At 36.9% G+C, this 24,549-nt stretch overlaps 1 protein-coding gene across 2 annotated transcripts in view; it reads right to left on the bottom strand.

Moving 5' to 3' along the window:
- Positions 1 to 24,549, bottom strand: part of LOC105100277 (histone-arginine methyltransferase CARM1) — a 242,656-nt gene that overhangs the window by 146,560 nt on the left and 71,547 nt on the right. For both annotated transcript variants that reach the window (XM_031449785.2, XM_031449786.2), the window contains exon 2: positions 5,597 to 5,722. In XM_031449785.2, coding sequence (XP_031305645.1) covers positions 5,597 to 5,722 — 126 coding nt within the window. The remainder of the gene's footprint in view (positions 1 to 5,596; positions 5,723 to 24,549) is intronic.

Raw genomic sequence — 24,549 nt, 5'->3', positions numbered from 1 at the left:
TTCTCCTTCTCTTGGGCAGATATCTAGGCATGGACTGGCTGGGTCATAGGGTAGTGCATATTTAACTTATTAAGAAAGCCTCATTTTCCTCTAGGTCTCACCTCCAAATAGAATGGCTGTCTGCAAATTGTATACATGGAATAGGAATTGCTACGCCATGTTTTAGGATTAGTGGGAGGGGTGCCCACCTCTGCCCTTTGGGATGCGAGTGAGAGGGGGCTACACATGCCAGAGCGATGGTAGCTTTTCTGTGAAGTGGAAGCACATATATTAGAGTGAAACTCTTCCCATTTCTTCAGTCTCTTTACAGGCATCCTCTGGTTTTTCCCTGGCAGTAAAATGCCTGGAGAATTTTCTGCACGGGGATGAAGGAAGGAGAGAGGCTGCAGAGAGCCCATCAATACCATCATTAGGGAGAGAGACATGCAGTTAATCCCGTCGGGTTCCCCTTTCCTCACCTCTAGCCTCCATATTACTGTCTGAGTCTGGAGCCCTGGGGTTCCCTTTTTTGGCAGTGCCCACTCAGAGATTCTGAGTGACTGCTTTCTCTCTCTGATCATCCATCTTCTAGGAATTTGTTGAACTTGCACTTCCTGATGGTCCTTTCTTCATTCTCTTCACTTTTGCTGGGTTTGTTATTTTATTGAGGTCTTGGTAGAGAGGAGAAAAATGATAATCTTTGGTCTGTAGCCCTCACCCAGAAATCAATGGCTCTGAGCCAGTGCCCCAATCTTATCCTAAATCTTGCCACAGAAACTTCCCTAGTCAAGTTTATTAATGACTCTTCTGTTTAATCTAACCCATACCTTTAAGTCTTTTCCCATTCAATCTCTCTGTAGAGAGATCTGGATAACCTCCCTCCTGTCTGAAGTGTGCTTTTGATTTCCATAATACTACTCTCATCTGGTTTTCTCCTGTCTTTCTGGCTGCTTCTTTCCATCTCATTTCCATATTTCTTGTTCTCTGCCCTTAAATGTCAGTGGTTCCTTAAGGTTCCCCTTTAGGTCTTTGTTTTTCCTCGTTCTATATATTCTCCCTAAATCTTGTCACCCAGTGTGCTCTTTTAAACCCCATTCTTGCAGTGTTTAAACAGTCTCTTTCCTGAGAAGCCTTCCCTTACCCTCAAGGCTGAGGTAGGTGCCCTGACTAATGTCCCCACAGCACTAAGAGACTATTCCAGAACTTCTCACATGGCACCATACTGCCTGCTCATGAATCTGCTCCCTCCTCTAACCCTAAGCTCTCTGAGAGTCCAAGGCTGTCTTTCATCCAGAGCAACTCACTTGGCATACAGGTAGTGATCAATAAATACTGACTGGATTGAATTGAGATGATAGATTTTTTAAATGCTTTGTGTTTAATACATGTTATTACTGGGAATAACAGTAAAATTTGCACTTTGAAGAAAAAAATCTGCCAGAGAAAAAGAAATCTCAAGTTAATCAGAGAAAATCAGTCTTAAGTGTGTAACATAAGTAAATGATGCTGTGCAGAAATTAATGATGCACATTTTCATGTGAAAAATATATGTTCTTCATTCCTGGGCACCTCTACAGAGCCAAAAGCAATAGAGAGTTCCCCCATCAAAAAAGTCTCACACTCATGTCCAGAGCAGCATTATTCATGGTGGCCAGAAGGTAGAAGTAACCCAGGTGTCTACTGATGGAAGAATGGATAGATGAGTTGTGTTATGTGCCTACAATGAAATATTATTCACCCTTAAAAAGGAAAGAATTGATATGCTATAACACTGATGAAACTTGAGGACATTATGCTAACTGCAATAAGTCAGTCACAAAATGACAAATATTGCAGAACTTCATTTATATAAGGTATCCTAGAGTAGTCAAATTCACAGAAACAGAAAGTAGAATCATGGTGGCCAGGGCTGGTGGGGAAGGAGGGAATGAGGAGTTATTTAACGGAGACAGAGTTTCAGTTTCGCAAGATGATAAAGAGTTATGGAGACAGATAATGGTGATAGTTGTACAACAATGTGATTGTACTTAATGCCACTGACTTGTACACCTAAAAGAGGTTAAGATGGTAAATTTTAAATTATGCATATTTTACCACAATTAAAAATAAAATAAAAAGTCACACACACAAAAGAATTACAGGCTGTCATATCTGACATACAAATATAGCCTTTATCTGGGAGTCAGTTGCTATGAAAGCAGGACTTCCTCATATATGTGTTATTATTAAGGATATAACTCCACCCTGCACTCCAAAAATGTTTATTTAGCTTTTCTTGTTAGATTTTTAACAGGGAGCCACCAAGATCCTCACACAGAGCTTTTTAAGCTGCACTGTCTGAGAAGTGCACCTTATAAGCCCCTTGGGTCCAGACCTATCTTCCTTGACTGCTGGGGTGAGTCTAACTGCGCTAAGGTAGCAACTGTGCCCTCACCCAGAGTCTGTTTCTAAATTATTTCTTGTTCATTGCTATCTGCATATCTGGTTTTATTTCTGCCTCTAGCCTATTTGGGTTATTTCTGTCTAATGGACATCTGGTCCCCTTTAACAAATGAAAAGCACGGAGAGACTGGTATTCGTCCTCATTCGGTATTGTCTGTCTACAGTTTTGGAGATACCTTAAATGACTGAAGCATCTACTTACCTATAACTAGGTCTACAGTTTACCAAGACTTATCCCTATTGCCTTGTTAAGAGGGTTGCCTAGAGAACGTCGTACACTACTAATACTATTTTTTTTCTTAGCTGAAGAAGAAATTCTAAAATGCCTTGTCCATAAATGTCTTTCTTGCAAAAGTTGTTCAAGTATGTGTTTGTGTCTGATTTCATTTGACCTATGAATGAAGTTTCCTATGCTATCATTCTCTGGAGTTTGTAAATGAGAAAATCTCCCTCCTTCTCAAAGAGGAAAAAGTGCTGGGAAACACTCCTCCAAGTGTCTCTTGATGGGACTCAACTATGCCTCACCGTGTAAGCTAAGAATGCCAGGCCTACCGGCACTGACCACTCTCCACCTGGGCTAGTTCTCAGGGTGGGGTACACAGCAAGCAACCATGAGGTATGAAGTACTATCTTCCTCTGGCACAAAGAGCAAGCCTGCTTACTGCCTGCTGTTAAACGGTAGGTTCCCCGGGCTCAGTTTTCCTCTCTTGCAACGCATCCCACTGCATGGGCAGGCACCCATCTTATCTTCCTGAGAGACGCATGCCTGGAAGAGCTGAGGCTCAGGGAACTTGGAGACAATGTGCTGACACTTTGGCTACTGCTCTTTTCTGAGAATCTAAAATAGTCTCTTATCTCTGTGCCAGGAGTCTTGTGTCTTCTGTCAGCATTCATGAAATGGTGGCAATCTAACGTATAAGTTTGCAAATCAGTTAAAATTCAATTAACTTTGTTAAAATGACAATTCTCACCAAACTGATCAATCTCAATCATACTCAGAACAAGCACTTTTGTAGAATTGACAACTTAATTATAAAATGCATATAGAAATGCAAAGGACCAAAAACATCTAGAACAATCTTGACAAAGAACAAAGTTGGAGGACTTAAACCACCTGACTTCGTGTCACCTGAAAGGTAATCCAGACAATGTGATATTGGTACAAGGATAATCAAAAGAACAGAACAGACAGCTCTGAAAGAGACCAAGTCTATATATAATCACTTGACTTGCAAAAGTCTTTTCAACAAACAGCTAGAATAAATGGATATCCCTATGGTCTAAAAATAATTTTTGGCCCAATGCCTTATGCCAAATAAAAAATAATTAAGATTGATGATATTCCTAAAATACAAGATCTGAAGCTATAAAACTTCTAAAAGGAAATATAATAGAAATCATTCAACAGTTGAGGCAAAAGACTCTTAGGACACAGAATGCATTAAACAAAAAAGAATGATCACCTGGACTTTATTAAAATTTAAAGCTTCTGCTCAACATAAGACATCATTACGGAAATAAATAAGCAAGCTACAGACTAGGAGATAACATGCATTAATTACGTATCTGATACATGCCTGGTATCCTGGATATATAAAGAACAGCAACTCCACAGATAAATAACTAGTTAGTAACAGGCAAATAATTTTAATTCATAACCATGTGAAAATCTGCTTAACATTATTAGGCACCAGGAAAATGTGACTTAAAACCACAATGAGATACAACTACATACCCATCAGAATGAAAAAAAATTAAAAAGACTGAAAGACCAAATGTGGGTAGAGATGTGGAGCAGTTAGAGCTCTCACCCATTATTGGTGGGAGTGTAAAATGGTACAACTACTTCGGAAAAAATTCTGGCTTTTTCTTATAAAACTAAGCATACACTTATTTTATGACCCAGCAATTTTACTCCAAGATGTTGATCAAAGAGAAATGAAAAAAATATGTGGTACAAGTATATTCATCATAGCCCAAACCTGGAAATAGTCTCAGTGTGCATGATAATGAAAATGAATATCTTCTACAAATAAAGATATAAAGAAAGAACTACAACGGGTCAGGTAGGAGGGGTGAAGACGCAGTTTACACAAGACCCAGACCCCAAGGTGGGCGACGTATAGAAGAGAGGTAATTACGTTACAGAGGTTCTCCCCAAAGAGTGGGTGGTCTGAGCCACACACTGTGCTCTCCAGCCCGGGAGTTTCTGCACCAGGAAGATAAGCCCCCAGAACGTATGACTTTGCAGGCCAGCAGGGCTTATTTTCAGGAGTCCCAGACCCCTTGAGCCCAAAGCTGCCCAGGGACCTGGACCTGTCTACAAGAAGGGCCATGGCTAGGGGCCTAGCTCCACACACCGGTGGGCTAGCACTATTCCTGGGACCCCCAGGGCCCTGCAGACAAAGACCCTGGGCCCTGGCCCTGTCTAGCAGGCTGACATACCAACTCTGGGACCCCCAAGGCCCTGCAGCCAGAAAGCCAGGAAACTGGTTCCCCCGCTGATGAGCCAGCACTAGCCCTGGGACCCTCTGGGCTCCAGTCCCCCTACCAGCAGACTGATACAAGCTCCAGGCCATCTTTCACCCCTGAGCCAGATGCCCCAGGACCCAGGCCCACTCATCAGCAGGCCAATACCAGCTCTGGGACATCCGGATCCTGCAGCCCACAACCTTGTGACCCAACCCCACCTACCAGTGGCTGGAATTCTTTCAGGGTGCCTCTGAGTCTTCTCTTAGAATACTTCTAGTTGTATTTTAGTTTACCTGTTGCTAGACATTCGTTGTCCAGAGTCTAAGAGCGCTGAACAAATGATTCAAACACAAAAACAGAATGAAATCATTGACACTCAAACTGAAAAATCACATTTCAGCTAACAACTTCATCTTCAAGGAAAATCAACAACAGTGGTGAAGATCTGGATAATCCTTGGTGTCCTCTTCTGCAGCTTTGGATGAAGGAGAACAAAACCGGGAGCCAAGAATACAAATGTTCTCATGATCTAGGAAAAGGCTGACTGTTTTCTAGTCATGGCTTCAAGTAAGCACCAGAACCAGTTTTAAATCACTTTTTCAATTGATGGCAACTCCTATCAAGAAACATGTTGCTGAAACCCAACCAATCAGAAGACTTGCCTTTGGAAAAGCCAAAGGGTTGGGACAAGTACAAAACTTACCTGCATGAGACTCAAACTTCATTAAAGCACTGCTGTAGCCCAGAGTAATTAAGATGGACTCCTTCCCCACAAGGCAACATTCAGTGTCCCTGTTGAGTGAGCATTTGAAGACACAGACACCATCAGCTATAAAGGGTGAAAAAAAAAAAGAATTAGGAAAATCCATTTAGAGCACTCTAAAACAATTCAGCCATTCCCACATCTCTGTTTCCAAGGCTCCCCCATTTTTATCTTCTTAATATAATGCCTCCTGGGACATATGTCTATATGAGGGTCAGAGATAAGAGATGAGTGTAACCATGGCCAAAAGTCAATTCTCTGCACGTGGGTTAACACAGGGCTCAACACTGACTATTGTCTCTTGCATTTATGAACAGGGTTCCATCTCTTATAATCCTTGAATTTCCCAAATCATTTTGTAACTTTTGACACCAATCCCAGGAGAGATCAGGTAATGTCTTTCTGAATGATTCTTGAATACCCACTGTGTGCCAGAGATATTTCAACAACTCTCCCCTGTAAGTATCATCACTGCCAATGTTCCTAGGTGAAGATGAGGAAAATAGTCTAGGTCCAAATATGCACAGCTAATAAATGGCAGAAATGGAATTCAAACCCAGATATTTGACTCCGAAGCACGTCCTCCCTACAACAATGAGCTAAGTCAAGCAGGACAAAGAGGGAGCTTAGTTTCTGCAAGCAGAAGCCATGGTAAGTGGCTAGGGTCTCATCAGAGTCATCCACAGATCTTTGGAAATTAACTCTCAGTTCCTCTTTTTACAGGGTAGAAAGGCCTTTAGCACTGGAGTAGCTGCAGTGTGGTGGAAACAGCAGTGAAACTTGCAGTTTTGCTTTCGTCTGAGGAACTTCAGTCACCTCATCATTCTGAGTCCCACTGTTTCATTATGTAAAATAAAAATATTGATACTTATTTCATAGGCTTTTGTGAAGACTAAACAATAAAGGGGAAATAATTTCTAAAAATCCTAAACAATAAGGGACTAGTATTATTTTTCTCAATATAAAGTAGACCTCAGTTTCTACTCTTAATGTTTTCCATTCTCCCTTAATAGTAAATACAGTAAGTGTATTAACTTAAAAATGTAATTATATATAAAATTCTACTGTTACAGTTGAGCATATGCACATTCAAACACACACATACACAAACACAGAGTTAAACTAGCCAAATATTTTCATCCATTATTTCAATTAAGTGAGAACCTCCTGATGGAAGCATTCACAAATATTTTTCACAGAACACGTAGGCTGGTTAAATAGTGCAGATGTTTTGAAAACATTTTCCTGCCACAAAACATGATTATAGGTTTGGCCATTACAGCCCAGTCAGTGACTCAAAGGCCTAAGTGTCTTCTTACAGGGAGGTAGCTGTGAATACAGATACATAGGAAGGAAGTTTGCTCTTTTAAACAATTTTTAAAATCAAAATATGTGTTTTTTAAATGAAATTAGGATTTCTAGCATTTACCAGTTACTTATTTTATGGTTAAGAAGCAGAATAAGCAAGAAGGAAGGCGGGCTCTGGCCTTCTCTGGTCTCTTGCACATACACGACTATTACAGTTCATGGGCTTTTTGTGGGCAGGGACAATTTTACTTTATTTTTGGAATCAATATATTTTTTTCTCTGAATCAAAACCTAGCCCCATACCTGGTACTTATTAAATATTTGCTAAATCACTAAAAGCATTTCTCCATGTAGTGATTGCATACTACCCCAGAATAGGTTCAAGTCTCCTTAACCAGATAGGCTCAGAATGTATTGTTTTATTGTTGTTTGTTTTGTTGTGATTTGATTAGAATATAAATTGAGTAGATCTCTCCTCTACTTTTATAAACTGTCAAATGCCTGTCCATCTATCCACTTTTCTTCATCCTTTCCCTATCCTCTGTTTTAAATATGGGTGGAGAATGTCTTTTTAAGCATGCAACAAAATCTGGAAAGTATTGGTAATTACTCAAAATTTTAAAACCTACATATGGTAAAAAAAAAACTTAAAATACTTAAAATCAAATTAAAAAGCAATGATAAACTAGGGAAATACTTTCTACATACATAGCAAAGACTTAATATCCCCAATATACAGTTAGCTGTGAAAAATAAGAAGCAAGCAGTTCTACTGAAGATTTAGTAAGATGGATTGATAGATAACTGGCAACTAGAAAAATGCTGATAGCAAAAAAAGAAGTGAAAAAATAATGAATCTCTGAAATAAAGAAATGTATGATAAAACAATGAGATCAAACTTCTTATGTCTCAGTGTTAATTTTTTTAAAATATTTATTGACAATATCAAATGTTGGAGAGGGTGTGAGAAAACAATGGATGGCAATTACTGGGAATGCAAGTTTCTACATTCCTAGAATACATTCTGCTCATATGGTCCAAAATGTAAAACCTATGTACTCTTTGTTTGACAATCTACTCATAATGTAATTTCTTCCAGGATGTGCTTTATCAAGTGTGGATGAGTTTATATTCAAGGACATTCATCCTAGAGTTGTTTATTATAGCTAGCAAATGCAAAGAAGCTAAGAGCCCATCACTTACATGGTTGGCTAAATCAAACACGGTACCTCCACGTGCAGGTTGCAGAGGAGCATGTATACTATTACTGTAGAAGTTTAACATTGTGCTTATCTTTGGAGAAAGCTGTTTTAAAAGATATGTACCAAAATGTCATCAGTAGTTTCCTCCGAATGGAGAGATACGGGATCATTTTAATTTTTCCCTTTATAAAGTTCTGCCTTGTTGAATTTTCTATGTAAATATTTATTTCTATAATCAAAAAAAAAAGAAAAAAAAGAAAGATATTTTCATTTGGTAAAAAGCAATCAAACAAAAGACACATTATCATTGCCAATGTATTTTACCACATTCTCATTCTCAGTGGATATTACCATTCTTTTAATTTCTTTCATTTATTAGATATTAACTGATACTTCATTCATTCAAAATAATTATTTAGGAATTTTTGTAACCAATATAATCATTATTTTAATTCTCATTTCAAAAATCACTCATTGAAATGACTGTTCTTTTGCTGTTTTCTATTTGCTAGTCGCATATCTTCTTGTGTTGATTTCCTTTCCTGTCCTTTGACCATATTAGTAAATAAAACAAACATTCTAAATGATTTGTCAACTATTGTGATCAAGATTAAAGTGCAGCTATTTTAGGGGAGAGTGTATTATCAATTGAAAATTGTGTCTTTTTAAATTTGAAGACTTTATAGTAGAAAAATGAAGGAATATGATAAAAAATTGAGGAATACACATAAACCAAGACTAGGAAATACCACTACCCTAGTAAAAAGTAGGGGTAATGTGGAGATCGTTTTCAGTGTACACTGTACTAAGGAACAGGGCATCTATCTACCAAATTACTAGTAACAATAACTACATTTGAAGAGCACTCTGACTCTCTTTACAAACATGTCATCTCATCTCTTCAGTGCCACAGAAGGCTGGCTGCTTCTGTGTTCTATCATTCTGCTTTTTAACTTCGCTCTCATCAGCGACCCTCTTTGCTACTTCTTTGAGGGGCAAGGCCTGTGAAGTATCAAGGAGAGTAAGCTCCTGTGCACAAGATTTAGTCAGCTTCAGGAAAGCCCAGAGCCTTGCTGCTCCCTCCTTGAGGAAAAGCTACTTGTTCTACCAAAGAACTCTCAAAGAGAACCACAGTGACTCCAGATACCTTACTTCATCCTCCACCTTGATCTCATCTGACAAAACTTAAAAAGGCACAAAAAGAAATTCAGGATCTGCCCATTTTACAAGTGTATACATGTAAACGTGGAAAACGCCACAAGGTAACATCAACAGAATAACAGCTGAAAGAACGAAGAGAACAGGAAGATCAGGAAGAAGAATAAAGTGATGTGCAGATGGTTTTAGAGTTTAGAACTGGGATAGCTGCCACGTGTGAGAGAGAGAAAAGGGGGCTTTTAAGACGTCAGTCTCAGATTACCAACACTGCCACCAATTATGATTACTGAAACACTTGTCTAAATCGTTTTATTGTTCTGGCTTGGGGTTCTGGGTTTGGTTTGGTTTTGTAAATGCTACCCCCTTCCTCTACATTTGTTTTATAGTTATGTTAAGTCTACATTGTCAAATCATACAGTCATTACACAGTAACATGTTCCCTTTCGGCCCTCATTTAATAACTGCTTAATGCTCACCACCAGTCCTATGTAGATGCCTCTCTAGTCATTTCGGTTGTCCAAAGTCATTCTCTAGTGGAATCCTAGGAAGGGCTCGCTGAAACAAAATTTTTAGTAGATTTCTTATGAGCGGTCAGGGGGACAATAAATAGTCCCTAAATTCTTTTTTCGGGGAGGGGGTTAGGTTTATTTATTTATTCTTTTAATGGAAGTACCGGGAACTGAACCCACGTACTCTAAAGCACGCACTCTACCACTGAGCTAGACTCTACCCGCCAATATTCCCTGAATTCTTGAATGCCAATCACTGCCTTTATTTTTTACATTTCTGAGGGTCAGTTTTTCTGGATATAAAATCCTTGGCTCACATTTTCTTTCTCTGAAGATCTTTAATATGTCTGTCCATTTTCCTCTAGCATATATCATCACTATGAAAGTCTAGGGATAATCTAATTTTCTTTCTCTTAACACATAATATGCTAATGTTGTCTAGATTCCAAAGGATTTTTCTCTCGTTCTTTAAAGGTCTGTAATTTTTACCAGAATGTGTCTTATCCTGGCCGTTCTAGGTCAGTATTTTCAGGTATAAAGTTTATTCTTTCAATACTCATTTTCAATTATTTCAGCAAGAATTTCTCAGCTGTAATTTTAGTATTTGTTTCTTTGCTCTGGTATCTTCTTCAGAGACTCTTATCTATGTGTTGGATCTTCTTTGCTTATGTTTATAACTTTCTTTTGAATTCCTTTTATCTGTTTTTACATTCTCTCTTACATTGAAAAAATTTCCATCTTTTCTCTTTTATTTAATGTATTTTTTGTTACTCTAGTCTTCATTTCTAAAATTATTATTTTTATTATTTTATTTCTAATCATTCTCAAATTGTCATTTCATTTCTGAATTTTTCTAATTCTGATTTATGTTATTCTTTGAACTCTTGTATAATTTTTTTAACCTCTCTTAATTTGTTTTGTAACTGAATCTTACAGAAATATTTCTGTAGCATGTCTTTACAGCGTGCTTTCATTATTGGTAGGAATGTTATTCTGCCCCTGACTGCCTTTTTTCTTTGAGTAATTCTATATAGGATTTGACCTCAATACTTTTCTACTGCTCATTTTTAGGGAAGTATCATTTTTCTGAACTTTTAGAAGGATGTTAGTTATACACACAGTTTTATAAGAAACTACCAAATTCTTTTCCACAGCGACTGTGGCATTAAACATTCTTACCACCAGTGGACACATGATCCAGTTTCTCCACATACTCGACAATGTTTGGTGTTGTCATTATTTTTCTTTTAGACATTCTTACAGTTGTGTAGTGACAGCTCACTGTGGGCTTAATTTGCACTTCCCTGATGGCTAATGATGCCAAATGTCTTTTTGTGTGCTTATTTACCATCTGAATACCCTCTTTAGTGAATATCTGTTTATGTCATTTACTTATTTTCAAAATGGACTGGTTTTGATTTGGGCTTTGTTTTGTTTTGTTTTTTACAGCTGAGTTTTGAGAGTTCTTCATATATCATAGATACTGGTCCTTTGTCAGATGTGTAGTTTGCAAATATTTTCTCCCATTCTGTAGTCTGTCTTTTTATCCTCTTAATAGGATTTTTCACAGGGCAAATTTTTTTATTTTGATGAGATCCAATTTATCAATTTTTCCTTATATGGATCCTCTTTTGGTATCAAGTCTAAGAGCTCTTTGCCTGAGTCCCTCGACCTTGTTTGTTCTATGGTTTCATTACATCTTAACTGGATAACTGTGACAGTTTCTCTACCGTCTTCTGCTCCAGCAACTAAAAATGAGTTCACACTACTCCAAGCTGCCAGCTTACAATTAATGAAGCACAAGAGCAATTACTGCAATGCTCTGCTCAAACCTTCAAAGATTCCCCACTGAATATTAAAGTGCAGACTCTCCTACCTGGAATTGGAAATCCCCAGGCACCTTTCCTGCTTCTGCCCAACCAATCCACAACCCCCTGAACATAAACCATACTCCAGCCAAACTAACTACCTGCTGCTCTCCAAAAAGAGCTTATAATTACAGTGCCAGTAGAGATGTTAATTGGAAGAGCATGACTTATGAAGTAATACAGGAAATCAAGCATAGTCTACTCTCATTACCTTAATTTCTTACCCTGCAATGTTTATCTGCTCTCTTCAAACCAGTCCTATCTCCTTCTTAATTGGTAAGCTCCTTTAGATATCTTTTTTCATGTCTTTTTACCCAATAACCCTTAGCTTAATGCCTTGTACACAATACATATTCACTAAATATTGGTCCTTTGAGTGTAGATCAAGACCCTTTGACCTGGCTCTCAGAAAAATTGTTAAAGTCTGGAGAATTTCCCCCAAGAGAATTACAGAAACAAACTTAAGTCATCTTCTGAAACAGCTTAAATTTTTTTTTTTAAATCATTCTCTTTTCTTCTATATCCTTCTCACCTCCCATGACCACAGTAGAAAGAAGAACAAATAAACACTGAAACCAACTTCATAATCAAATTTTAAACACCTCTGTGATCAGTATTTTCAAATCAGAAGGAAGTAACATTCCATACTGCCTTTCATGAAAGAGTATCACACTTCCCTAACAGCTTCTCTAGGAACCTACTGCTGCAGCAAATTTATCACCATGCTTGTCTGAGTAATCCTTCAGCTCCCCCTGCAATTTCTCAAGGCAGGAAAGTGACTAGTGCCAGAAAGCCCACCATTAGTAGGGATTCTGGGAAAGGGAGTAATGGATCTTGCTCTTCTTTTAATCTCAATTCTTTCCTCTGAAATATATGTCTATTGCTTCCAGAACAGCACTCAGTACATAGATTATGATGGATACACACTCACTGAATTAAACAACTGAATCAATACAGTCAAAGAACCCTGGTCAATTCCTAAACCACATAAAAACAAAGAGAATGAAATCTCAGGGCATTATAGATATCAAAGTGTCAATCAAACACCTGGTATTTTCAGTTGACCTTTTTTTTTTCAACTCTGGCAAATGATTTGGAGGTTATGGTTTATGAAATGTTTTTTCAGTTATGACAAGAAGTCAAGGTCCTCATTTCTCCATTATGAATTTACAATTCTTCCTACTTTCCCTGAAGAAGCTGCTCCTCCCAGATTTAAATTTCTACTTTCTGGCAAGCTCTCAGATCGCTCGCTTTCTTTTCTCCTTGTGGTTTCTAGAGACTATAAGCTATTCTCCTGAAGTTACTCACTCAGGGATAATTGCCTCAATGCGGATTCACTAGCTATAACAACAACAAAATGAAAGCTTTCAATGAAACAGTATAAGATAACAACTTTGCTGTCAAGAGCTCTTCTGGAGATTCATTTCTGGTTTTGCCCTGCAGCAGATGTGATGGAACCAGATGTCTGCAAGCTTTGGTTTGGGGATTCATTCATATACACACACATGCAGCTAACATTTATGAGCACCTGCTATATGCCAGTCACTGTTGATTGGCACTAGGGAAAGATGCAAAGATAAATAAGCCATAGCCACAGCCTTGTGAGAGCTCACAGTGCAAGAAGAGGAGGTCTGTTCAAATGCTGTGGTACCCCAGGGAAACAAGCAACTAATTTTGCCTGGGAGATATCTCATGGAAGACATTACATTGGACTTAAGCCTTGGAAGAAAACTAAGAGCTTTCCAAGTAGAAAGGAAAGGGTGAAAGGTCATTCCAAGCAGAGGGAACAGATGATGTGAAAGGCTAGTGAATGAACATGTCACGAATGAGGATGGCAGTTCAACTTGGTTTGCAGGTGGAGTACTGAATGTTAGTACATCAGCCTGTGTAGGGCAAGTGGAGTAGGGATTTTAAAAGGTTTTGATTTGCTGCAATTAATGTTGTCATTCTGACTGACAAAAGTTGCTCACAATAACACAAAGAGAAATGGGGCAACTGAGCGGCTGGCTACCTTGGTTGAGCACTTTCACATCCTTCACCTCATTGTTCCTCACCGCTGTGTCATGAGGTGGGGTTCCTTATGCTCATTCTATAAACAGGGAACCTCAGGCTCAAAGTTACTGGGGAATTTTCTTAAGCTCAACTCAGTTTGGATTGCTTCAAAATCTACTTTTATTGTTCTGCATTATGTAGCTCTGTATGACAGGTAAAAAGAAAGAAGAAAAGGACAGATGAACACATTTCAAAATTTCTCAGTACATGAGCTCTAAAATCCTATTTTCAAAGCCACCAGGTGGCTGTGAAATATACCCTTCTCTTACTACTTAAGCTTAGCTACTCTTAAACACTTACTTCAAAACCCACCAGCTCCATTAGGGGTGTATCATGAGCATGATATTCACAAAATAAATGTTAAATTCTATTATTAGGATGGAAGGAAGATGGACATGACCTAGGTTTGAATCTTGGTTAGAATACTTTACTACTTTGTCTCCCTGGGAATATTATTTAAGCTTTCTACAAGTATGCTTCTTATTCATGATAATATAATAAGTAAAAGGATAATATGATAATAAAGCATTAGTCCAGCTTCAACAAAAACGATGCTGAGCTTTACCATTTGTGTACTACTGTTCTAAAACCTTTATATGCATTAATACCTAATCTTCGTAACAACCCTCAGGTAAGTATTACTCTAATCCTCATTTAGAAGGTGAAATAACTGAGACAGCAAGAAGAGTAGTACCACAGTTACATTACTTCTAAACAAATGATGTAGCAAAACAGTTGAAAAAATTTAGTTCCATGACAGAGGGAACGTTTTCTTAAATGAGAAAAATTTACCCTACTCCTTTTCTCCATTCTGTTGGCTGGACATGTGATGACTGGAGCCTTATCAATCATTTTGTAACCATTAATATGAGTAAAGCTGAGTGGCAGAGTAGTGAGTTGTAAAGCAACTAGGCTCCTGAAGCTAACCCTGGACTGGTAACTACTGGATTTCTTTAATGTGAGAGAAAATTGGACTTCTATTTTTTTTTTTAAAGATGCTGTTATTTGGGGATTTCCTATTATATGTAGCTGAACTGGATCCTAACTAACACAGATTCCTATCTAACAATATACCAAAATAAACATTTACTTTTTAAAACTTAAATAGCCATTTTTAAAATAAGCTAGATTATAGAAAAGTATTTCTCAAATCTTAGAATGGTGATGGCTTACGTGTACATGCAAAGGCAAAATGTATAAAGAAAAACTGTGTAAGAAACTTTTTTAAATGAAATCATTTTCTGTATTTCTTTTTTCAGATAATTTGCTGTTAGTTTAACAATGTTTTTAAAAATTTTTTTAATTGAATTCTAGTTGATTTACAATATTGTGTTAGTTTCAGGTATATAGCAAAGTGATTCAGTTATACATAAATATTAGTTTTTTTCTGATTCTTTTCCACCATAGGCTATTACAAGATATTGAATGTAGCTCCCTGTGCTATACAGTAAATCCTTGTTTATCTATTTTATATATAGTGGTCTATATCTGCTAATCTCTTATCCTAACTTATCCATCTACCCTTCCCCTTCCCTGTTGGTAACCACAAGTTATTTTCTGTGTCTGTGAGTCTATTTCTGTTTTGTATATAGACTCACTTGTATTACTTTTTAAATTCCACATATAAGTGATATCATCTAATATTTGTGTTTCTCTGTCTGGCTCACTTCACTCAGTATGATACTCTCTAGGTCCACTGTAACACTGTCTTTTAAATGATGAAAGAAGTGTATGAAAAACTAGACACAATAAGAACAGGAAAGATGAAGAAAGCATGGGTAAATATGAAGTAGGACCAGATAGAAATTTGAGAAATTAGAAAAACTGAATAGGTAAGTTTAAAAACAGACTAGAAACAACTGAATAAAGATTTAAATTAGAACAGAAAACATAACTTACATGTTCTTATATTTTGCGTCAGGACAAGGACAGGAAACGTAAAATCAGCTCAGAGACTGAGGACATAACAAGAAGATCTAATGAGTTCTACGAGAAGAGAATAGAGAATAGGTGAGGAATCATACTTGAAAATATAATGGATGAGAATGTGCTAAAACATATGGAAAATATAAATCATCATGTACTAGAAGCATGAGTTAACATCAGAATAAAAAAAATAAATTCTATATTTAAATATGGAATGATGAAATTTCAGTATACCAAATCAAAGAGAAAATAGTGAAAGCAGTCAGAGAATAAAAAATGAATCTACTATATATGAAAGGAAATTATAATTACAATTGCCAAAAGAAAGGAGGTTGTTCCTATTACAGACAATTTTTCACAATCAGAAAACATATTTTTTATTTAGAAAGATGGCCCTCTGGTTATAACATGTGAAATATATTAATTTCTTATGAAAATGAAAGGCTCAAAGCCAAAGTTTAGATTTTATATACTAAGCCCTTTTAGTGAAATTATTGACTTGAAAGACACTAGAGGTCATCTTGCCCAACTGGCTCATTTAATAGATGAGGACCTGAAGCCCAGGTTGTAAGGTGACTTGTCCAGGACCATATAGTTAGTTAATAGCAAATCTAGGGCTAGAACTTTACTGTCTTCCATTAACCTCCTTGCAAGTAGAAATCTGCAAAGTTGTAATTTTCTTTAGTTGGTTACATTTGCCTTATTAAAAAAAAAATCCTTAAGTTAACTGTCAGTTTACACACACACATTCTCACTCCACACAGCCTCTGGCACACACTGATAATGATTACCATAGATTAGAGAACAGACCAAAGGATGGCCACGCAAATCAGAAACTCTTGGCAAATCTGAAGTGGCTCTCATGTAGTTTCGAAAGCTTACTGCAGAGACACTCCATGGTGACTGGTCTTTTCTACCCAAAGTCAGAGACTGCACAAGTCTCTCTTGCATCATTATTGCTCAGCACTACTGGAATTCTGTTGGCTGTACTGCATTTCTAACATTTCTGCCTGGAGAAATTTGAGAACGCACTATCACCTTTCTTATTACCTTCAGGTAGTAAGTAATTTACTTGAGGGTTAAGACTCTGGATATTAGTGTAGATGATTTACACAGTGAAACAGAAATACAGCTGGGAAAATTAAACTCAACGGATCTCTTTACAAAGTAAATGATTAATCTCTTACTATTGGTTAAGTTCAGAATTGTAGAGATGAAAGAATTCAAATTCCTCTAAATTGTTGCCCTTCAAAGTGTGGTCCATGGACCAGCACCCTTAGCATCACCTGGAGCTTGTTAGAAATATAGCTTCTCAGGCTTATCTCAAATTCTGAATCACAATATGCATCTTTATCAAGATCCCAGGATGACTCATACAAACAAGGAAGTGTGAGAAGGGCTGCTCTAACCATCCAAAAGTGAGAAGTGTCCATCCTATTTTTTATGCCACACCATGTATTTCCTTTTCATATTCCTTTCCGTTCATTCATTCATATGTGCCAATGTTCTCAGCACCTTTGCTATTTGAAGAGTAAAATTCCTAGAAGTGAATGCTAGACGTCAAAATACCATTAGACCCATTAGACATCTGATTAAATCTCTATTCTGTTCAAAAGTAATTTCTAACACTACCAAATTAAGCTTAATTCAATGACGGCTTCAATTACTCTTGAGAAATAGATAATTTAATGTTTTTGCTCTTCTATATGCATAAAGGTTAAACTAGGTTCTTGGTACCAAGTCCAATGTGGGGAAGGGCAGGTTCCCCACACCAAAAAGGAATTCTCCAGACACAAGCAGGGTGTCTGAGAACTCAATTCAATTCTGACACTACCTACACTCAGAGATACCATCAGATTCTACAGGTTAAGGATTCAGTCTTACAAGACTGCCCCCTCCCTACGTCCCCACCACTCACCCACCCTCAACCTGCTGACTTTAGACACCAGTCACAAGCCCAGGTTGTTACCTGTGTTATTACCTGTGATTCTGATCAGCTGGCTACAGATCAGAGGTTCCCACAACCCCCTCCTTGAGTTCCATTAATTTGCTAGAGCAGCTCACAGAACTAGGAAACGTTTTACTTACTAGATTGTCGGCTTTTATAAAAGGGTATCTCTCAGGAATAGTCAGTTGGAAGAGATGCATAAGACAAGGAATGGGGTAAGGGCACAGAGCTTCCATGCCTTCTCCAAGTCCACCACTCTCTCAACACTCCATGTGGAAGCTCTCTGAACCCCATCCTTTTCGGGTTTTATGGAGGCTTCATTAAACAGAAATGGCTCTGTCAAAGTCCAGCTCCCCTCCCTGAAGGTCAGAGGGTAGGACTGAAAGTTCTAACCCTCTAAACACAAGGTTGGCTCCACTGGCAACCAGCCCCCAACCTTAGGTGCATTTCAAAAATCACCTCCTTAATATGCCAAAAGACACTTTTATCACTCTCAACACTTGGAAATTTCAAGGGTTTGGGGGAGCTCTTAACCAGGAACAGTGGACTAAGACCAAATATATAATGAGAAATACATCCTAGTAATCTGAATGACCAACTCTACATTTCTTAAAATCACAGTATTGCCAAGGTAAAACAAGAAACTCTAATTAGTTGTTGAGTGAATTAATCTCTGTTCTATTACCTTTTATAATAATCAATGATTTAGGAGGCATTTCCAATTTTCTTAACGGTATTAAAATTTGGGGGGAGTGCAAAAGCAGTGATGTTCTGTTTTTCAAAGTGGTTACTAAATAAACAGATAAACCATGTACAATTTTTAAATGTGCAATACTTTCAGTATTCTTTCACAATTAGGGAGCAACTAGGAAACGTTTTTCTAATGCCATTTAATGCAGCAGATCTTGATTTTGAATCTTCCAAGAAAGCCTAGGTTTGAAGAAAGGTTGACAAAATGACCAAGAGGGCCCTCACTGGCAGTGATATTATAATTGTGCCCCACATCTTCACTTTATAAAGAAATTCTTGATTCCTTTATAAAAGGTATTAAGAGAGTTGATCCAATATAGCATTCGCATTTTTACTGCAGTCACAGAGGATTCTTAAATGTTTAGATCAGCATGTTTTTATAGAACACAATGCAAATTTTTAAATAAATAAATTACTGTTTAACTTTTAAAAGAACAAGTAAGTGGGGACAGGATGATTTATTCAGTAATTGTGTTGAGATAACTGGATAAACATTTGAGGAATAAAAAATACTTACACATTTACCTCTTATTTCTCCCCCTCAATGACAGATTCGTAAAAAAAAAAAAAAATCCCCATAAAAGTAATAGGAGAAAACACAGATAAACTGCTATATTAATTTGTGCTGCAGAGTATTTGTATACACTTCCCAGGCATGATGCCAAGGTTAAGAGCCATGAAGGAAAAAACCAAATATGTTTGACAATCTATTCTTTAAAAGCTCACAAACTTAAGACAAATTACAGACTGGAAACATGATGCAGTATATAACAAAAGGACAGTATCTTTAAAGACCCACAAAGAGATAAGCAACATTTTTGGCTATCAAATTTGTAAAGATACTTTTAGTGAATGTGGGTTTAAATACAGAGAAATAACATTCATGATGAGAACATAAATGATAGAATATTTGGGGAGGGAAACTTGGTAATATATATCAAAAGCTTTTAAAATAATCATGCCCTCTGACCTAGTAATTTCAGTTTAGTGAGTTTATTCTTAGACTATAGTAAAGATTGTGTGGAAAGATTTAATTACAATTCTATTCATCATAGTGCTACTTATACTTTCAAAGACTTGAAAAAATTTTAAATGTCAAGCAATAGGGGATTAATTAAATAGGTCATGGTAATCCACTTAAAGGAACACCATAAAATTGTCAAAAATGTTAACATGGATAGCTCTTACTCATATATTCCAAAAGAATAAAATGTTTTGTGTAACTCTAATTTTATAAGGAAATAAAATTATACACATAGAAAAGTGTCTGGAAGCACAGGCACTGAATCTTTAAAAGTGTTTTTTTCTGGAAGGAAAAATTACAGATTTTCTTGTCTCCATTTAAAATTTTTTTTCAATAATTAATATGCATGGCTTTTTGAATAAGAAAAGAGAACAAAACTAATTTTTGCAAAAACAAAGCTAAAATATAACATATATCATATGCCTTAAAGTGGTAATAATCAGTGTTACATTGAATTAAGAAGTGCAGAAAATGAATCATATGTATGTACAAGACTACAATGAAATTTCACACTAAGGAATTATTAGAATGCATCTGACACTGAACTCGGTAAGTGCCCCACAAAGAATGAGAGCATCAAGGCTGAGTGTGCCTGTCTTCCCACATTTCCCTAAACATTCACGTAGGCTTCCAAAGAAATGTAAGTTCATAAACAGTATGGTATTAATGCATATCTTCCTAACTTACTATTATTTAAAAATACCATCCCGTATTTTGAGTAGTGAGCTCTCCTAATTTGATCTTTATCTGTTTTTCTGATAAATCCAGAACTTGAAACCTGTATACAGAAGACAGACTCAGTGTCCACTCACAGATTAAGGCGACCCTCTGAAATACTACTGACCAAAAATCTATCTCCCTCGCTTTTACTCTTCTGCCATATTTCTAAAGTTTCCATCACGGTAACACTTGGTGAGGACCAGTCTTCAAACTGTAGATCTTTAACACTTGAAATACTTCGCTAAAACAGATGTATACATACATATGATTATATTCATAAAATATAACAATATATATATGTGGGATTAAACTAGTAGTTGACAATAATTAATGGTAATTTGGAATGTGTTTTCCATCTAATCATCAAATCATACAAAATTTTAAACTTAGATCTCTTCAATGTATTATATACTACTGTTTGTGTAAGTAGATTAAGGTATGCCCTAATTTCACATTCACAGTTCTGTGGAAATATTTCTCATTGTAATGGGTCCTTAAATCACCCTGGAGAGGTAAATTTAGAAAAAGAGTATTAAAAGAATATGTATGTATGTATAACTGAATCACTATGCTGTACATCAGAAACTAACACAACACTATAAATCAACTATACTTCAATTTAAAAAAGAGAAATAATTATACTCCATCATGGACTTACAAATAGAGCCCCAACTTACTATCTTTTCCCTTACAAAGATTCAAGCATTTTAACTTTTTTAGTTCTTACATAATGTTACACATAAAAATTAATATGCAAATTCAAAGGCATAATAAATTCAATTCTGAAAAGCAAGCATAGGTGGGTGCTATAATGTTCCAGGCTCTTTTAGAAGGTAACAAAGAAGAGCAGGAAGAAGTTCTACCCTCAAGGTGCTCACAGTCTCTACTTTAAAGTGGTACAACATAACATGGTGTTACGGGGATAATGGTGTACAGAGAAAGAGCACCAGCCCAGACTTGCAGTGGGTGGGAGAGGTTCCAAGAAACTTCCAGGAGATAAGTCTAAACTGAGGCTTAAAAGTGACTACACAGAAAAGTGAGAATGAAATGATCCAGGCAGAAGTAACAGCATGTACAAAGGCACAGAGGCATCAAGAAGCTGGGTATGTGGAGGAAATAACACGTTGATATCACTGTCACACAAAGTGTGGGGCCAAGAAAAACAACAGGAGGAAGTTGGCAGAAGCTTCATACACCATGTTCATCCATCAGGCTTGCATTGAAAGAAATCATTTTAACTAGATTAAACAAACACGTTTAAAGAAACAAAGGCTTAGAAGATCATCGGAAGGGCTTTATAAGCAGCTTCTAGGCTGACTTTTAAAGAGTGATCCTCACAGCAATCCCTTCCAAATGACCCTCCAATGAAGCCAGCATCTCTGCCACAGTCAGAAACCAGAGAATCCAGAAGCTATGCCACAGCAGCTGACTACAGGGCCACACAACTTCACCTGCATTTGATGCCAGCAAAATGGCTGTTTTGGGTACAGCTCTCAACACCAGACCCTGAAGACTCTGCTGCCTCTGCCACTTAAAAAACATAATAAATTTTAAAATCCAGATGTGTTCATGGTAGAAAGACCAGATGCAATGCCTGTGCGTCATTTCTAGCTTTCAAAAAAAGCTCTCCCAGATTCACCTGCTTGGTGGAAACACTCCAGCCTCTAACACGCATTAAGGCTTGCTACAAAAGTTGAAATGGATTCAAGTCATCTAAACCATGATCTTCTGCACATCATGAAAATGAGCCTGGGTTTCATCAAGGATTTTGTTTGAGATGTAAGTCACATACCTTTAAATTTACCATTTTAGAGTGTCTAATTCAGTGGGTTAATTCATAAAGTTGTGCAACCACCACTATTTTTCATTACCCTAAAAAGAAACCCCATACTCATTCTCAGTCACTCCTTATTCCTCCTTTCCTCTATTCCCTGCTAACCATGAGTCTGTTTTCTATCTGTTTCCCTATTCTGGACATTTAAAAAAATGAAATCATGTAACATGTGATCTTCATGTCTGGCTTTTTTCACCTAGCATCATATGTTCAGGGCTCCTCCATGTCATAGCATGTATTAATACTTCATTCCTTTTTATGGCTGAAAAATATTCTACTGTATGGAAATACCATCTGTTTATCCATTCATCAGTTAGGTTGTTTCCTTTTTTTTTTTTTTTTGCTATCATAAATAATGCTGCTATGAACATTCTTGCACAAGGTTTTGTTTTAACATATGTTTTCAGTTTTCTTGGATCTAGACCTAGAAGTAGAATTGCTAGGTCATATGGTAGCTCTGTTTAACTTTTTGAGGAACTGTCAAACTGCTTTACAACTGTCAAACAACTGCACCATGTTACATTCCTACCAGCAATGTATGAGACATCTGATTTCCCTACATTTTCTCCAACACTAGATATCATCTGTTTATACTATTACCACCACTACTACTATTGCCATCCCAATTGGCATGAAATGCTCTCTCATTGTGGTTTTAATGTGCATTTCCCTTGTAACTAGTGATCTAAGCATCTTTTCATGAGCTTACAGGCCATTTTACATCTTCTTTGGAGACTGTCCATTCAAATTCTTTGCCCATATTTTCTCCCATTGTGTGTGTTTTCACTCTCTTGATAGTATCCTTTGATACATAAAAGCTGTTAATTTTGATCAAGTCCAATCTATCTGTTTTTTTCTTTAGTGGCCTGTGCTTATAGGATCATATCTAAGACATCACTGCCTAATCCATGGTCACAAGATTTAAGCCTATGTTTTCTTCTAAGAGTTTCATAGTTTTAAATCTTACACTTTCATCCATTTTGAATTAATTTTTGTATATCGTGAAGCAGTTCAAATTCTTTTTTTCCCCTCTTTAATATCCAGTTGTCCTAGAGGGAATACTCCCAAACTCATTCTATGACGCCACCATCACCCTGATACCAAAACCATGCAAAGACACTACAAAAAAAGAGAATTATAGGCCAATATCACTAATGAACATAGATGCCAAAATCCTCACCAAAATATTAGCAAATAGAATCCAAGAACACATAAAAAAGATTATACATCATGACCAAGTGGGGTTCATCCCAGGGACACAAGGGTGGTTCAACATACTCAAATCAATCAATGTAATACATCACATCAACAAGAGAAAGGACAAAAACCACATGATCATCTCAACAGATGCAGAAAAAGCATTTGATAAAATTCAACACCCATTTACGATAAAAATTCACACCAAAGTGGGTATAGAGGGAACATATCTCAACATAATAAAAGCTATATATGACAAACCTACAGCCAGCATAGTACTCAATGATGAAAAACTCAAAAGCTTCCCACTAAAATCTGGGACAAGACAAGGATGCCCACTATCACCACTCCTATTCAACATAGTCTTGGAAGTCCTAGCCACAGCAATCAGGCATGAGAGAGAAATAAAAGGGATCCAAATTGGAAAAGAAGAGGTAAAAGTGTCACTATATGCTGACGACATGTTACTATATATAGAAAACCCTAAAAGGTCCACACAAAAACTACTAGAGCTGATTGAAGAATTCAGCAAGGTAGTAGGTTACAAGATTAACATCCAAAAATCAGTTGCTATTCTTTACACTAACGATGAATCAACAGAAAAAGAAAGTAAAGAAACAATCCCCTTTAAAATAGCACCCAAAGTAATAAAATATCTGGGAATAAATCTAACCAAGGAGGTGAAAGAATGATACACAGAAAACTATAAACCATTGATGAAGGAAATTGAAGAAGACTTAAAAAAATGGAAAGATATCCCATGCTCCTGGATTGGAAGAATCAATATTGTTAAAATGGTCACACTGCCCAAGGCAATCTACAGATTTTATGCAATCCCTATCAAATCACCCAAGACATATTTCACAGAACTAGAACAAATCATAATAAAATTTATATGGAACCATCAAAGACCTAGATGTGCCAAAGCATTACTGAAGAGAAAGAAAGAGGCTGGAGGAATAACTCTCCCAGACTTCAGACAATACTATAGAGCTACAGTCATCAAGACAGCATGGTATCGGCACCAAAACAGACATATAGACCAATGGAACAGAATAGAGAGCCCAGAAATGAACCCACAAACTTTTGGTCAACTCATCTTCCACAAAGGATGCAAGAATATACAATGGAATAAAGACAGTTCTTCAGCAAATGGTGCTGGGAAAACTGGACAGCAGCATGTAAAACAATGAAGCTAGAACACTCCCTTACACCATATACAAAAATCAACTCAAAATGGATCAAAGACTTAAACATAAGACAAGATACAATAAACCTCCTAGAGGAAAACATAGGCAAAACATTATCTGACATACATTTCAAAAATGTTCTCTTAGTAGAAATAAAAGCAAGAATAAACAAATGGGACCTAATGAAACTTACAAGCTTCTGCACAG

The sequence above is a fragment of the Camelus dromedarius genome, chromosome 10 (genome assembly GCF_036321535.1).
Source record: "Camelus dromedarius isolate mCamDro1 chromosome 10, mCamDro1.pat, whole genome shotgun sequence".
In the NCBI taxonomy this organism is placed as follows: domain Eukaryota; kingdom Metazoa; phylum Chordata; class Mammalia; order Artiodactyla; family Camelidae; genus Camelus; species Camelus dromedarius.
Note: the sequence above shows the minus strand (reverse complement) of the source record. Positions and strands in the feature narration are given on the sequence as shown.